At 40.4% G+C, this 14,633-nt stretch overlaps 1 protein-coding gene across 1 annotated transcript in view; it reads left to right on the top strand.

Annotated features, from left to right (window-relative positions):
* Positions 1 to 623: 623 nt before the first annotated feature.
* Positions 624 to 14,633, top strand: part of LOC114480290 (ephrin-B2-like) — a 125,244-nt gene continuing 111,234 nt past the window's right edge. Inside the window, exon 1 of the mRNA XM_028474293.1 lies at positions 624 to 1,500. Within this exon, the coding sequence (XP_028330094.1) occupies positions 1,358 to 1,500 (143 nt within the window). The 5' untranslated portion in view covers positions 624 to 1,357. The remainder of the gene's footprint in view (positions 1,501 to 14,633) is intronic.

Raw genomic sequence — 14,633 nt, 5'->3', positions numbered from 1 at the left:
CCAAAGGTCCGAGTCTTGGGGGGGGGGGGGGGGGGGGGGGCACCTAAAACTTTTATAGAGGGAGGGGCTGCTGAAATACTGAAAAGGGACTGGAAAAAAAACCAAAAAAAAAAAAAAAAACCTGGAAGAATTGCGCTCCGTCACCACCAACGCTGAGGATGATTCTTTTTTTTTTTTTTTTCTACCATTCATCCTCGTCCCCTTTCCTTTCCTTTCCTTTCCTTTCCCCTCCCTCCTCCCTCCTCCTTCCTTCCCAGCAGCCACAGGCTCAGTCAGTGTGCTGTGAGCTTTAGGAAAACACGGAGCAGTGGCTGCGCTGCGCTGCGACGCACGTACCACGGACACGGAGCGCACAGAGAACAACCCGACACCTCCCGCTCTCCAAATGATGCGCAACACCGCATAGGGACCCCACAACTCAACGCCTTTATTCCTTCAATCAACAGCACAAGTTTCACACCGAGCTGTGTGTGTGGATGCCTTTCTAAACCGCTTCTTTGTGTTTAAACTTCTTTTTCTTTCTTTTTTCCTCTCCTGGAGATTTATCCTTAATTCGGATCTGCGCATGTCGGATTTTTATGTTGTTTTTTTTTTTTTTTTTTTTTTTTTTGGATTTGACACATTTTCTGCTCATATCTGAATTGGGATTGTAAAGGCGCAGTCTGAGGATGGAGCTGTGGACATGAGTGACATCTTTCCCCCAGTTTTTCTCAAACCCGTTTTCTTTCCCAGTGGCGCCCCATGACCAGACTGGACACTTTCTCCTCTTCCCTGAGATGTTGGAAAGGAAGATGATCTTGTGAAAGAAGAAGAAGAAGAATAAAAAGGTAATGGGAGAGGAATCTGACAGAGTGCGCACAGAAAACAAGGGAACATTGTCCGGGAAAAGAAGACAATCAGTGCGCAACGAAAGGCGACACAAATAAACCAGCGCCCGGGAGGCGAACATTTACCACAGGTTTTAGATTCCTCTGACTTGATCCGTGGAGGGATTTTTTTTTTATTATTATTATTATTTTTTTTAGATGGAGAATTAATTAGAAATAATGGGAATGTCATGAGATTGGCACTGAAATAGCGCACAACCAGTGGAAGCGTAAAAAAAAGGTCGTTTTTCCTTTTTTTTTTTTTTACGCTTTTTTTTCCCGAAGATCCAGAAACGACAAGTGCGCATCAGTGGCCAGGTTTGGATCCATGAGGTTGTTGTGCACAACAGGCTTTCAGATCACACTTTGACTGTCTCCCACCTGCAGCCTGCATCCATTGTTTGGAGAGAGAGAGAGAGAGAGTCTCCAAAAATATCCAAAAAAAAAAACAAAAACGCACCGACTTCTGGTAGATTTCCTTCCACTGGGGGATGCACATGCTGAGTGTCGAGGTGGAAATGGCGTGTCGGGGAAGTGGGAATGGATTCTGGATCCTGCTGGTATTCTTACTGGATTTACTGGGGACCACAGCCAGCAATATGGAGCCCATCTACTGGAATTCCCTGAACGAAAGGTAAGAAGCCGCTCCCTCAAAAAAACAAAACCAAAAAAAAGCCTGCAATCACTTTTGGACTAATGGTAGGTTTAAAGTTTCCTTCATGGACTTGTGGAGGGATGTTTCTCCTCAATGTGTATAATTTTAGACTGTATTTAATAAATCAAAATGAAGTTATGAAGCAACAATTTTAAAAGTGAACACCCCCCCTACCCCTAATAACTAATAACTGGTCCATATATATATATATATATATATATATATTTTTTTTTTTTTTTTTTTGATTCCCTTTATTTGATATGGACATCACAATTACTTTGGTAACCCAGATGTATTGTTTTAACACGTTAAAAAGGTTAAAAGTAACATAAATAATAAGAAAGTAAGGAGGAAATATGTGCACTGCACAAAACATTACAGAAAGAAAAGCATTATTCACAGTTAGATGGAGTGCATCCTAACGCAGACTTTTCCCTAAACGAGCCACACTAACTCACTCACACTTGCTGTCCCTTATGGCAGAAAAAGCCAAAAGTGGCAACTATTGTTGCAGCCACTTATGTGGCATTTTTCATCAGCAAGTTTGACCCACAATTGTCTTTCTGGTAAGACTTTATTGAGGTATAGATATTTAGATTTATATTGTATCGCCATTTGAAGAAAAAAATATTGAGATATGAATTTTAGTCCACATCTCCCAGCTCTGTCAATAGCATAGAATTCCAGTTCCAGTTGAACCAACACGCTTTGTTTACCATTGGCTGACTTTTTCACACACTCACTGCTTATTGAGGATAATCCTGCTGCACGTCTTCCTATAAAGTCCCTTTAAGAGTAATAAAGACTTGTGTGATGCTCTAATTTGCTGTTGCACGATGACCTTGATTCAAGTCCAGGGGTCCCTGTCCCCCTCAGGCCCTTCTAACACAAACCCCCCGCTGGTTGGTGGTCAGCCTACTCCGCCAAGGCTCATTTGCATTTTTCTTTTTTCTTTCTCTTTCTGTGAAAAAGGTGTCACGCATTAGTTGTGGAACACTTTTTTGTTTCTCCAACCTCTGCCAGTGTATTGTTCTCCAGGCTGAATGGTCCTGATGGAGGCTGACAGAGTGGATTAGGGACCACTACTACCACACAGTTGGTAAAACAACGTCCTAATGGTTTTCCATTTGTAAGTAGTTTGTTTGAATCCAGTGAACAACACAATAGAAAATGCAGGCTTGGTGACATGGTAAACAGGTTTTCTAACGCCTGAGGCTAACCGTGTAGCCTCCGCCTCTGGGCTCCTGCTGTGGAGCCAGGCACCAAGAAGCCCCTAATGAGGGCTTTTTTTTTGTCAGCAGTGGGTGGATATCTGGACACGGGAGGGTGATTTTTCCACTGTGTCGCCTTCAGCTTGGGAGCTCCAGGCTTTACAGGTGATTCCACACCATTGTGTCCTAATGGAGATATGGGTGTTAGGTGGGTGTGCGGGTCAGGCTGTTAATTAACGGGGCGCCACCTTTGACACCTGACTACTTTTTTGGTCATTTTCGAAGATGTGCGCTCACATCATTTTTTTTGTATAGTATTAAGTGGGGTTACATTTGCTCATGCAAAATGCCACACAGGCTAAAATAACATCACGGTGCTTTAAGATTGGTCAATACAAGAATAAAGATTTGCGTGTCTCACAAACTTGGGCGACTATTGGCCGCCAAAAGTAAATGCAGAAAATGACAGCAAAAAAAAAGAAACACAATTACTACAGAAACACACATTAACAGAGAAATGCTCAAAAGAACAACACAAATATGTAATAAGACAACAAAATACATAAAAGAACACACAAAAAAAGTCACCAAAAAAAAAAATGGACAAATAAATGGCGAAATACATAAAAGAACAACAAAAATACAAAAAAGGGCACAAAAAGAGAAAAAATGCAAAATGGGACAAGAGAAATACATATAAGAACAACAATCTACAAAAGGACAACAAATTAAACAAAAAGAGAAATAAAATGCACAATGGGAAAATAGAAATACATAAAAGGGCACAAAAAGAGAACAAAAATGCAAAATATGACTACAAAAACCCAAGAACAATATGCATACCAAAAAATACACAAAACGACTTAGAAAGACATAAAAATGAGTGGGAAGTACACAAAAGTATAACAAAAATACATAGGACAACAAAATACACAGAAAGAGAAAAAAAAAAGCACAATGGGGCAACAAAATACATAAAAGAACACGCAAAAAAACGACAAAAATGTACAAATAAACAGAGAAATACACAAAAGAACAACAAAAATACACAAAAGGACGCAATAAGAGAAAAAAAAAAAAATTCAAAATGGGACAACAGAAATACATAAAAGAACAAAAATAAACAAAAGGAGAAAAAATACAAAATGGGACAACAAAAATCTAAGAACATACAAAAAAAATGCACAAAACAACTCAGTAAGACATCCAAAATTACCGAGGAATACACGAAACAACAACAAAATACACAATGGGACTGGGACATTTATCAGCTGCACAGATTGTGCCACTTTTGGCTTTTTCTACTATTAGGGACAGCACGTGTGAGTGAGTTCTGTAGTGTGGCTTCCATACTGTTCTGAGAAGTAGTGAAAGCAGTGACTCCTGAAACAAGCATTTTAGAAAAGCTGATATATGTTGAATCTCGATGTATTGCCCAGCTCTACCTATAAAGCTGTATTCCTGAATCTTAGATAATCAGCGTAGTCATTCCACCTTGTAGTTATTTGTTCAGCGTCTTTGACATACTTTCACAGACTAAGAGCCGTGGTCTCCTATCAGCAGCCTCAGGGCAGGAATAGGTTTTGGCCCCGGGGCTGAAATATGTAAGAACCCATGCTTGTCCAAACACAACAGCATCTTTTCAAGGCTGAGCGTCTGGAGCCCACACACATCTGGTTTGTACTTCTGAAATGAGGCGAAAAGTGTAAGCAGAGGTCGTTGTCTGGACCAAGGCCGGTGCCGGCGTGCACGTGTGCGTTTTAGCGTCCTGTCTGCGTAGCCGATGGACCGTTACGTTGTTAACCTTTGACCTCTGCTGGAGGTGCAGCTTTTGAAGCCCAGAGACCGTCCACCTGAGGCTCTATCTAGCAACTTTTGCCCCTCTTAGACCCTCTCCTCGCTGTCATCCTCCTACTGTGCCTCTTCTTCCTCCTGTCACTTCTCTTCTATCTCTATCTCCTCCTCTCTTTGTCGTTCCCCTTCTTCAGCGCGGTGGCCAGACGTAGCAAATTGGAAACATGTGTCACATCCAGCCACTAATTACAGCGCTACAGCCGTCACCGACTCACGCGGAGATGTGTCAGGAATGACATAGGTGAAGAGGAAAAAGGACGATTCCGTGGCACGGAATCTGATTAAATCTTTATAATTTGGTTAAATGTATTATTATTTATTCAGAGTGCTTTTAGAACAGCTCAGAAACCATTGGCCAGCACCATTAGAAACTCCCTTTTCCCACATTTTTACAACAGCCTGCTTTTGTTCTGAAAAGAGTTGGACCCTGTTCGGATTTAAGGTCATTAAAAAAACAACTTTTCTCACATTTCATCTAAAATCTCTGTCAACATAACTGTGTGGTTAAGTATGCAGGAGCCTGGAAAGCCTAGCTATAAGCATCCTAAGGCAGAAAGGATTATCAGATGAAACCCACTGGTAAATGTTTTATTTCCCGTGAAACGGGGTGAAAACCAGTTAACTGGACAATGGCTAACATAAACATTCATCGGTCGACCTCTGAAAATGTTCGTCCATATATTGGCGATATATCGGGCCTCACCTTTTTTCAATATCGACCATCGGCCCATTTATTTATTTATTCTTAGCACTTTAGAGTGGCCATTAAAGGAAAAAAGACATAAAAAACATCCATTCAGATGTATGAATGTACAAAAAAAAAAAAATAATTCATAATAATAATAGCACATGCATGGGAGAGGTAGAAACCAATAGGCTTACAAATAAAAAGCCAATATAATATAATAGTGCCTAATCAAATATCCTTATCCTATTATATCCTTAATAGGATAAGGATTTTAGTTTTACTTGGTTGTGTACGGGTATATATAAAAGTTTCATTGGTGTATTTAATTTAATTTCTAATATATACATTTATATTATTAGTGTTTCAATTGTCTTTAATAATCAATGTGCTTTAAAAAAAAGTACATCAGCCTCAAATATCGGCTTTAGATATCGGCCATCGGCTGATTTTTAAATTTTTCGGTATCTGCATCAGCCTTTGAAAATCAGTCGACCTCTAAAAATGTTGTCATAATGTATTGATATTTTTATTAACTAATAAAAACTAACACCCGAGGATGTGTCCGGAATGACAGATGTGAAGAGGGAAAAGGACGATTCTGCTACAGAATCTGACTAAATCTTTATCATTTTGTAAAGGGACAGCACGTGTGAGTGAGTTCTGTAGTGTGGCTTGTTTAGGGAAAGATCTGTGTCAGAAATCCATCAAACTGTGCTCATCAAAGCAGCAACTCCTAAAATGATCCTTTTTTAATACAAAATAAGATTTGAAATAAAAGATTATCGATATAGGAGAACATTTTATATCTCTTGAGTCTTGATGTATTGCCCAGGCCTAAATAGAAAACACATTCGCTCAGACTCAGAGTGAGTTAGAAAAGAAAAGCTCAGAAACATTGATAAAACTAGAGGTAAACCATTGGCCAGCGCCTTTAAAAACTCCCCTTTTTCCACAGTTTTACAAGTCATTAAAAAAAAAAAAAAAAAACTTTTCCCACATTTGATCTAAAATCTGTGTCAAGGATTCCTAAAGGAACACCTTTAGATGTTTCCTTATAGCTGACTTCAGTTTGAGTTTCACCTTTTAGTCTGTCGTCGGATCCATTCCCAACGGAGTACACAACTGCAGTTTAGAAAAGGTCCCATCGTCTCGTCTGTGCACGCGTGGTTTAAGTCCCATTACAATAAAAAGAAAAAAAAAAAAAAATCAAAATGCCAGAGGTCATCAGCTTCCTCCCGTGTATCGACTTCTCCATCAGTTGAAATGACTCCAGGCTGACGGAAAGAAAGGAAACGGAGGTGTTTAGGAGGAATATAAACTCAGACGGGTGCCGGGAGGGGAAAGCCAGGGAATCTAGAGAAGAGACAGTCCTAACCCTTAGTAAATCAATACCAGTTAAGTCTCAAGTGTCGATACAGGTTCTGCTCGAGGAAGAGGGAACTGAACCAGAACGATCACCTTGGGGAAGAGTCGAGTCTCCGTCTTCCTCCCCCCCCCCCCCTCGTGGACATACATTATCCTTATCTCAGCATCTCCTATTATCGGCCGTACACGGCCTCTCTAATGAAAGATCGAATCTTACACTGCGACTCGGGCCTTTTAAGAGGATGGATGGTGGCTGTGAAGGCAGACAGGGTGCTGGGGGTGGGGTGGGGTGGGGGGGGGGGGGGGGGACAGGTGACCCAAAATGCAGAAACTAAGGTCAGGTCACATGGATGGATATTTCCAACCAGATTATAAATCCGGGAAGACGAATACAAGAATACTGGCACAGGTCACTTGTCTGATCTCAGCATATGGAGTTTTGTAGCTGGTGGCGGTTTGACTTCAGCGTCTGTTCTCCCTCTCTGCCCACTGTTTCCCCCCCACCCCTGGCTTTCTTCCTGTGCTTTAGTAAACGGCTGCAGATTATTGTAAACGGCTGCTGAGGGTGGGCGTTTCCTTGCTTTGGCGCTCATGGTGACTTGTAGCACAACTATTTCCCCCGAAGATCCACATTAAAATTTAATCATCCCTTTTCCTCTTCTTCAATAATTCATTAACAGCTGGCTAATTAGCGCGGGATAAAATACTAGCTAACTGGGCTAAGTGTTTCAACTCTAAAAATGGAGAAAGTAGTGAAACCATTGGAAATCTGCTCGTCAAGGGCGTTTAGACGCTGACATTGGAACGAGCGTTAGTGGGTGAAACGGGCTGCTTTAATATCTATATATATTTATATGCTCATTGTCACTCTTGTGAGACTGACTTGTTTTGTAGGTTTTTTGCTTCCTGAATAATACATGCACTGAGGTTGTTTCTAGTTGTGTGGATAAGTATGGAGTAGCCTGGAAAACCTGCCTATAAGCATTATAATTTCAGCATGTTGGTTTTGTCTTCTTTTTGAATAATAGGTTAAGGTTTCATTTATTATGACAACTTTTTTTTTCATGAAATTGACCTTGCTCTCCCGACATGTTTCAACTGTCAACTGCCAGTCTTCTTCAGAGGAGTCTGCTGATCGCTTTGATGTTTTTTTTTAACTTCCTCGTAATAATTCCAGCACGTTCGTTTTGCCTTCTTTTCAAATAACAGGTTAATTTTTCATGAAATTGACTTTGATCTCCCGACATGTTTCAGCTGTCACATACCAGTCTTCGTCAGAGGGAGTCTTCTGATCGCTTTGCTGTTTTGACTTCTGCGTAATAATTAATAATTAATAACTCTAACATGTTTATTTTGTGAAATTTTTGAATAATAGGTTATGGTTTCATTCATTATTTAGACAACAAATTTTTTCGTGAAAATTACTTTGATCTCCCGACACATTTCGACTGTTAACTGCCAGTCTTCTTCATAGGAGTCTGCTGATCACTTTGATGTTTTTTGACTACCGCGTAAAAATTCCAGCACATTAATTTTGTCTTCTTTTTGAATAATAGGTTAAGGTTTAATTCATTCAGACGAGATATTTTTTCATAAAAGTGACTTTGATCTCTCAACATGTTTTGACTGTCAACTACCAGTCTTCTTCAGAGGAGTCTGCTGATTCCTTTGATGTTTGATTTCCTCGTAATAATTCCAGGAAGTTCATTTTTTCTTCTTTTTGATTAATAGGTTTAGGGTTTCATTTATTCAGACGACTTTTGAACTTTAAAAACCTGTCAAGAGATCAAAGTGAATTTCCTGAAAAAAATGTTGTCTTAATAATAAAAACTTGAAAAATTATTATGAGAAAAAACCCACTGGTAAACTTTTTATTTTCAGAGAAACGGGATGAAAATTACTGTTAATTTTGTTGACAAAAATATAAAGTCAGTGTTTTCATCCAGTAGAAACAATGACTAATTAAAAACAAATAGATGTGAAAGAAACCTTTATCTGAATATATTGATATTTTCATTAACTAATAAAAACGAACGATAGTTTTGTCACCGGGGATGAAATCCAATCAGAAGTCATGTGTCAGTGTATTTACAAACAATTTTATCATTCCATATCAGGTTGATAAATGGTAGTTGAGTCCTTTAATACATGTTATGAACTGTATTTCTGTATATTTTAGTCAATTTGTAACAGATTAAGTCAGTGGTTCCCAACCTTTTTTGGATCGTGACCCCATTTTGATATCAAGCATTTCTTTTTCGAACACAGACATTTTTTTTTCTAGAATTCATTTTTCATCATGTTTATCCTCAGATTTTTTATTTTTATTTTTTTTTTACTGCATTTTAATTAATTTAATTAAATTAAAAAAAAAGAATAAGAAGTTAAAAAAATTCAAAAATCTATTCTCATTTTTCAGAAATTTCAGGCAACCCAATTTAAACTCCAGGTGACCCCACATGGGGTCCCGACTTGAAAAACCTTGGATTAAGTCGACTAAAATCTTAGTCTTTTGTTTGACTTAAACTAGACTATAACTGCAATAGTCCTCAGAACATTTGATCTCCTGACATGTTTCGACTGCCAACTGTCAGTCTTTGTCAGAGGCATCTAGAAAAAAAGTTGTCTGAATAAATGAAACCTTAACATATTATTAAAAGAAAAAAGAAGACACAATGAACTTGAATGAAATAGTATTTTGACTAAAATGCGACTAAAACTAAATGAAAATAAACACTGGCCCTGTTAAACCGATCAGACGGCGGTCGTACCCTTGCTCCCTTCATACCTCGCTCTCCCTTTTGTGAAAAAGAGGTGTGTGTGCAGGTTTATGAGCTGAGAGCAACAGGAGCAGTGAAAGGGCTTTGGGCTGATGTAGCAGAATGGAAAGGCCAGTGGAAACAGGGGAAATCAGGCTGTCTGAGCAGCCTGAAGGTACAATCCCTTCTCCTTCCTTTCCTTCGTCATGTGATGAGGGAAACTACTGACAGACGGCCAGGTATACGCAACTTGACCGTGAAATAAGCAGACGTGCAAACAGACGGATGTATTGCGAGCCGTTGGACCGTGTTTAACAGATGCCTGTGCATGGAGAGCAGAATGACCCTCTTGGGGCCCGACCTACCCCCCCTTCCTGTCCCCTGTCGGACACATGTGGACTTACCGTGTGGTCCTAATGTATCCCCCTTTGCTGCATTAGCAAGTGCGCATTAAGCGCTAGTAGTTACTGCTAGACGGTTAACGCACGAGGGCAGATGTGCACACGCAGAAGAACAGAGGCGAGGAAATTGGCAGGCGTCGTGGACGGCTGTTCCACCCGGATTTCATTCATTATTTCATCACTGGATTATAAGTTTATTTGGCAGGGGCCAGTGTGCATTCATCAACATCATAACGGCTATAAAGCGACGTTGTAAATTTGCCGGCGAGAGCTAAAGAACTCATTTACTCCTCCTGCTCCCTCGGGGTTTAAGCCGTGACTTTGGGATTTTTGGGTAATTGTTAAAAGTGCTGATGATTAGGATCAAGGAGATTCAAAGTGTGAGCTTGGCTGAACTAGTCTGAAGTGTTGGATCACACTCAGAAACTGGATTCTCTCTCTGCTATCCATGCGAACATGCTAAAAACACACTCCCACAAAGGCCGTCCATGCTAGCAACTAATGTCTTTGGTACAACTTTTGACATTTCAGTTACCCTAAGTACCTAAGATAACTTTTTGTTGTAAAAATGTAAGAGTGACTGCCTACTAGGGTTGGGCGTTATGGACCAAAACTCATATCTCAATATTTTTTTCTCAGAATGGCAATATACGATATAAATCTCGATCATTTCAATTCAAATGACAGTTCTGGGTTAAATTTGCTGATGAGAAAATGCCACACAGACACATTTATTAACAAACGGTTGATTTGGTTGATCAATTAAGGATACCTTGATCTGGAATGTCAGGCTTTTATGTTGCAAAATAAAGATATTTTTGTTTGTAAATGTTCACTGTTAAATATTCACAGGTGGCCATTTTTGATTTTTCAATATGGGCGCGTGCTGGTCAACGTTACTGTCAAATAGCGATCATATTTAGAATCCCTGAGGTCCACAACCTTAGAAATGTGTTTTTGATTTTGATTATGTGACTTTTGGTTGGCCGCCATTTTGAATTGTTCAATATGACAACCTCATTGAGAATTGGCTCCGTCTCCCGCCAGATTTCAATTCATCAGGTCTAAAATTATGAGTGTGCTAAAATAACCCATAAATAAATATATATATATTGGCGATATTTAATTTTCTATATCGCCAAAACAGAAAAAGCCTTCTATGGGTTGAAACCTGGCTATCACAATTGATTTTTGCTATTGGCTGAGAACGTTGGTTTGTGAGGTTTTGGTGGCTTCTTGCGTCCCGAGCCACCATTCTAGGCCCCGCCCCTTCTAAAAAAATTAGCACCTGTGGACTCTGCAATCTGTTTCAAGCAAGTTGGATTGAGAGAAGTGTGAACCGAGAGGTATAGTTAGCATGGCATAGATCAGACATGGGCAACTGGCATGTGGCCCCCGGTTTAATTATGTGTGGCCCTCAAAACAAATCCCCCAAAATTGTATCTCAATAAGTTGGAAGGAATAAAAAGCCCAACATATTAGACAAAGTACTTCCCAAAACACACAAAATGGCTCATAGAACGCAAAATGACAACAAAGACAAACACAAGAACCACTTAAACAAAATGACTACAATTACATGACAGGAAAACAACAAAAATACAGAAAGTGACTCCAAAAATGCGCAAATCTACAACGAAAATGCACAAAATTACAGAAAAATACACATAATTACAACAAGAAATTACAAAACCACACATAATGACAGAAAATGGTTAAAAACCAAGAAAACGACACCACAAAGACAAAACCCATTCCCCCCCCTTTATTAATGCTCAGATCAGTCATTATTCTAAATGCTGATCTGAATGTTGACAATGTAGCCCTTGGATCAGATACAGTCACATGCTGTGATAGAGTTGCCCATCCCTGGCATAGATTGTGACTTTGGGATTTTTGGTAATTTGTTAAAAGTGCTGATGATTAGGATCAAGGAGATTAAAAGCGTGTTCTTGGCTGAACTAGTTCGAAGTGTTGGAACACACACAGAAACTGGATTCTCTCTCTCTGCGAACACGCAAACATGCAAACAAAATGAAACAACACACACACACTCCCACAAAGGCGTCCGTGCTAGCAACGGTTACGGTGCTAACGGTGATCCAGACGGCGGGTTCTGAAAGGGTCACATGTGTCGTCCCGGCGTCAGCGGGCAGATTGACCCTGAGCGGGGCCAGGCACACACACACACACACACACACACACACACACACTCTATGGCTTCTCATTAGCTTGCTTCACAGCACACCCTGCCTAAGCAGGATCATCCAATCCTCCTGGCAGCGTTTGGACTGGCCCAGGTCAATCCTCCTCCCTCTGGGTGACACGGAGAACCCGACTGGAGGAACAGTCAGAGGAGTGTGTGTCATCTAAGGCTAACCTCTGTCACACTGCTCATCATTTCTGCTATCTCACTTCTTCCCCCCCCCCCCCCCCCCCCCCTCCTGAATCTGCAGCTGCATCTGCTCATCTTTTTCTGAGTTACTGGCGTCATTCCAGATAAACAAAACCGCAGCAGGAAGGAATTGACACTATTGTTATTTTGTGTGTCTGGATGCTGGTTTGTGGCAGCGACTAAGCTGGCATGTTCATGCTTGTGCTATGAATACTAAACTGTGTTGAGCTCTCCAAGCTCTAAGCTGATTGTAAGGCACGTGCAAATCTGCTTTTTAGGAAGTGGTTTGTGTTGTTAATAAAATGTTGGGTTTTTTTTTTCAAAGATCTGACATAAAATACTGAAATACTATGACGTTCCTTCACTTCTGCATAATAAGTCTGTTCTACCTTGTTGTTTGGAATTATGCCGAGTAATGGTTTCTCGTCATCACCGCATCCCAAGTGACTGACTTTAGTTTAGGACCTCTGATGAATTCTGATGAACACATTTCCCCTAATGCAAAGTTGGTGATTTGATAACAAGGCTCTCCAGAGGGAAAAAAAGTTCTTCAAACTTCTGTTTGATGTTGACACGTATAAAGTGGTGGCTCCTGAAGAAAACTCGCAGAGAACGAGGAGCCTACCAGATTCTGAGAAATGACCAGTCCCTTTTTGTCCCTCTCAATGCAGAACGAAAGCATTTAGTGCCAAGCAACACGAAAAATATGAGGAAATCTTTTTGCCACTCGCAAAAAAATGACATCGAGTCATTTTTGTGACGGTTTCACGGCCCTCGTGAGTTTTTATATGGTTGGTTTAAAAAGGGTGCAGGCATTTCCATGGGCAAATAGTTAATGAAACTGCAACAAACTGCCATCTTACTTTTAACAGTAGGTGGCAGTCATTTAATACTCCTGGTTTTTGCTATTCACAGATTAGAATACAGCTTCTTCAATGAACCGAACTCGGATGGTTGTGTTTGATTTAAATATTGTGTCTGAAGTAGCGCCTGAGATTATCAACTGTGGTCTTATTATTACTGTCTTATCAAACCACTGATTTATACATTACTTCAAGAGTAACGAAACCCCAAAACTTTTTTGCCAAGAACAAATGTATTTGGGTATAAAGTACTGTTTTTGATTGATTGTTGTCCAACTCTTAGTTGAACTTTTAGTCGAAGCGTTTTAATTTGCAGTACTTTGTTGTAAAAATGTAAGAGTGACTGCCCTCTATGGGTTGAAATCCAGCTGTTACAATTGGCTGATAATGGTAGTTTGTGACAAACCACCACTGTTGGCCCCTCCATTCCTATAAAAACTAGTCCCCCGACGAGTAGCTAATAGTTAGCGTAGCGTAGATTGTTATTTGGAGGTTTTATAGTATAAATTGGGCATGTCTTAACTACTTCAGCATCCCCGCACATAATCCAGCCAAAACCACAGGGCCTTGCTACACGTTACTTAAATTTGTTAATTTTGTTAGTTGCTTAGGATGACGAGCTTCTCAAAGCCAAATCCTTTGCGAACCACTGCTTTAAAGTATCAATACTCATGCCTAGCCACCAAAAGTCCAAAGCTATAAGGTGCACCCCAACACTGATTCGTAGTATCTTTCAAACACACACAAAGATCAGGGCACGGCTCGATGTAGAACTTCTGACCATTGGTTCCGAAAAGCAGATCAAATGTAACACAAAGTGAAAGTCCCACTATGTTGTCAGGCCACACTGTGCAAACTTTCAACCATGCGACACAACCGGTTGTTTCCATTCTGTGTGTTCCGGTTTGTTTTGTATTTGCCAACAAGCAACAGCCAATTGCTTGTTTTAAGGAGTTTGTCATATTTATATCAAAATCCTTGGTTTTCGTTCGTGTTTTCTCTCCCTCTCGAGTAACATTGGTGTACTCATTTAATTTGCACCACACGGATATGTAGAACCTGTAAAGTACATAACATATCTCACACGTTACACCATCAGCAGTCTGAATTCATTCCAGACTCAGCCTTTGCCACCCGTCACTTATATCGACACAGAAACTCCATCACTCCTCTTCTTGCTGCCAGCCAGTGGATGTCAACACAGTGCTGTGATTGGACGCAGGCTTTAAAAGCTCCTGTAACTGAATGTTAAAGAGGGAGCGAGCGTGCGTCTACGCTAGAGAAGGAGAGACAAATGAGCGAGTCGGCTGGCAGACAGCCGCGCCTTGTCACAGCTGAAGTTTTGGCAAACATCTTCGACCGATATGAGCTGGGAGAGCAAAAAAATAGAAGAAGAAGAAGAAGAAGAAGAAGAAGCGAGTAATGTCAGGGTGTGTTGAGGGGAAAGATGGAGGAGATGGGGGGAGCTGACAGGCTCAGAGAAGGAGACCAAAAAGCACGGAAGACGAGGAGGGGAAAGCGAGTGAATTGAGAGATGGATGGTGTCGAGGAATTATGAGTTTGACAGTGGCACAGG

Source organism: Gouania willdenowi, chromosome 18 (genome assembly GCF_900634775.1).
Source record: "Gouania willdenowi chromosome 18, fGouWil2.1, whole genome shotgun sequence".
Lineage (NCBI taxonomy): Eukaryota > Metazoa > Chordata > Actinopteri > Blenniiformes > Gobiesocidae > Gouania > Gouania willdenowi.
The sequence above is the reverse complement of the archived record's forward strand: the minus strand, read 5'-3'. Positions and strand labels throughout refer to the sequence as shown.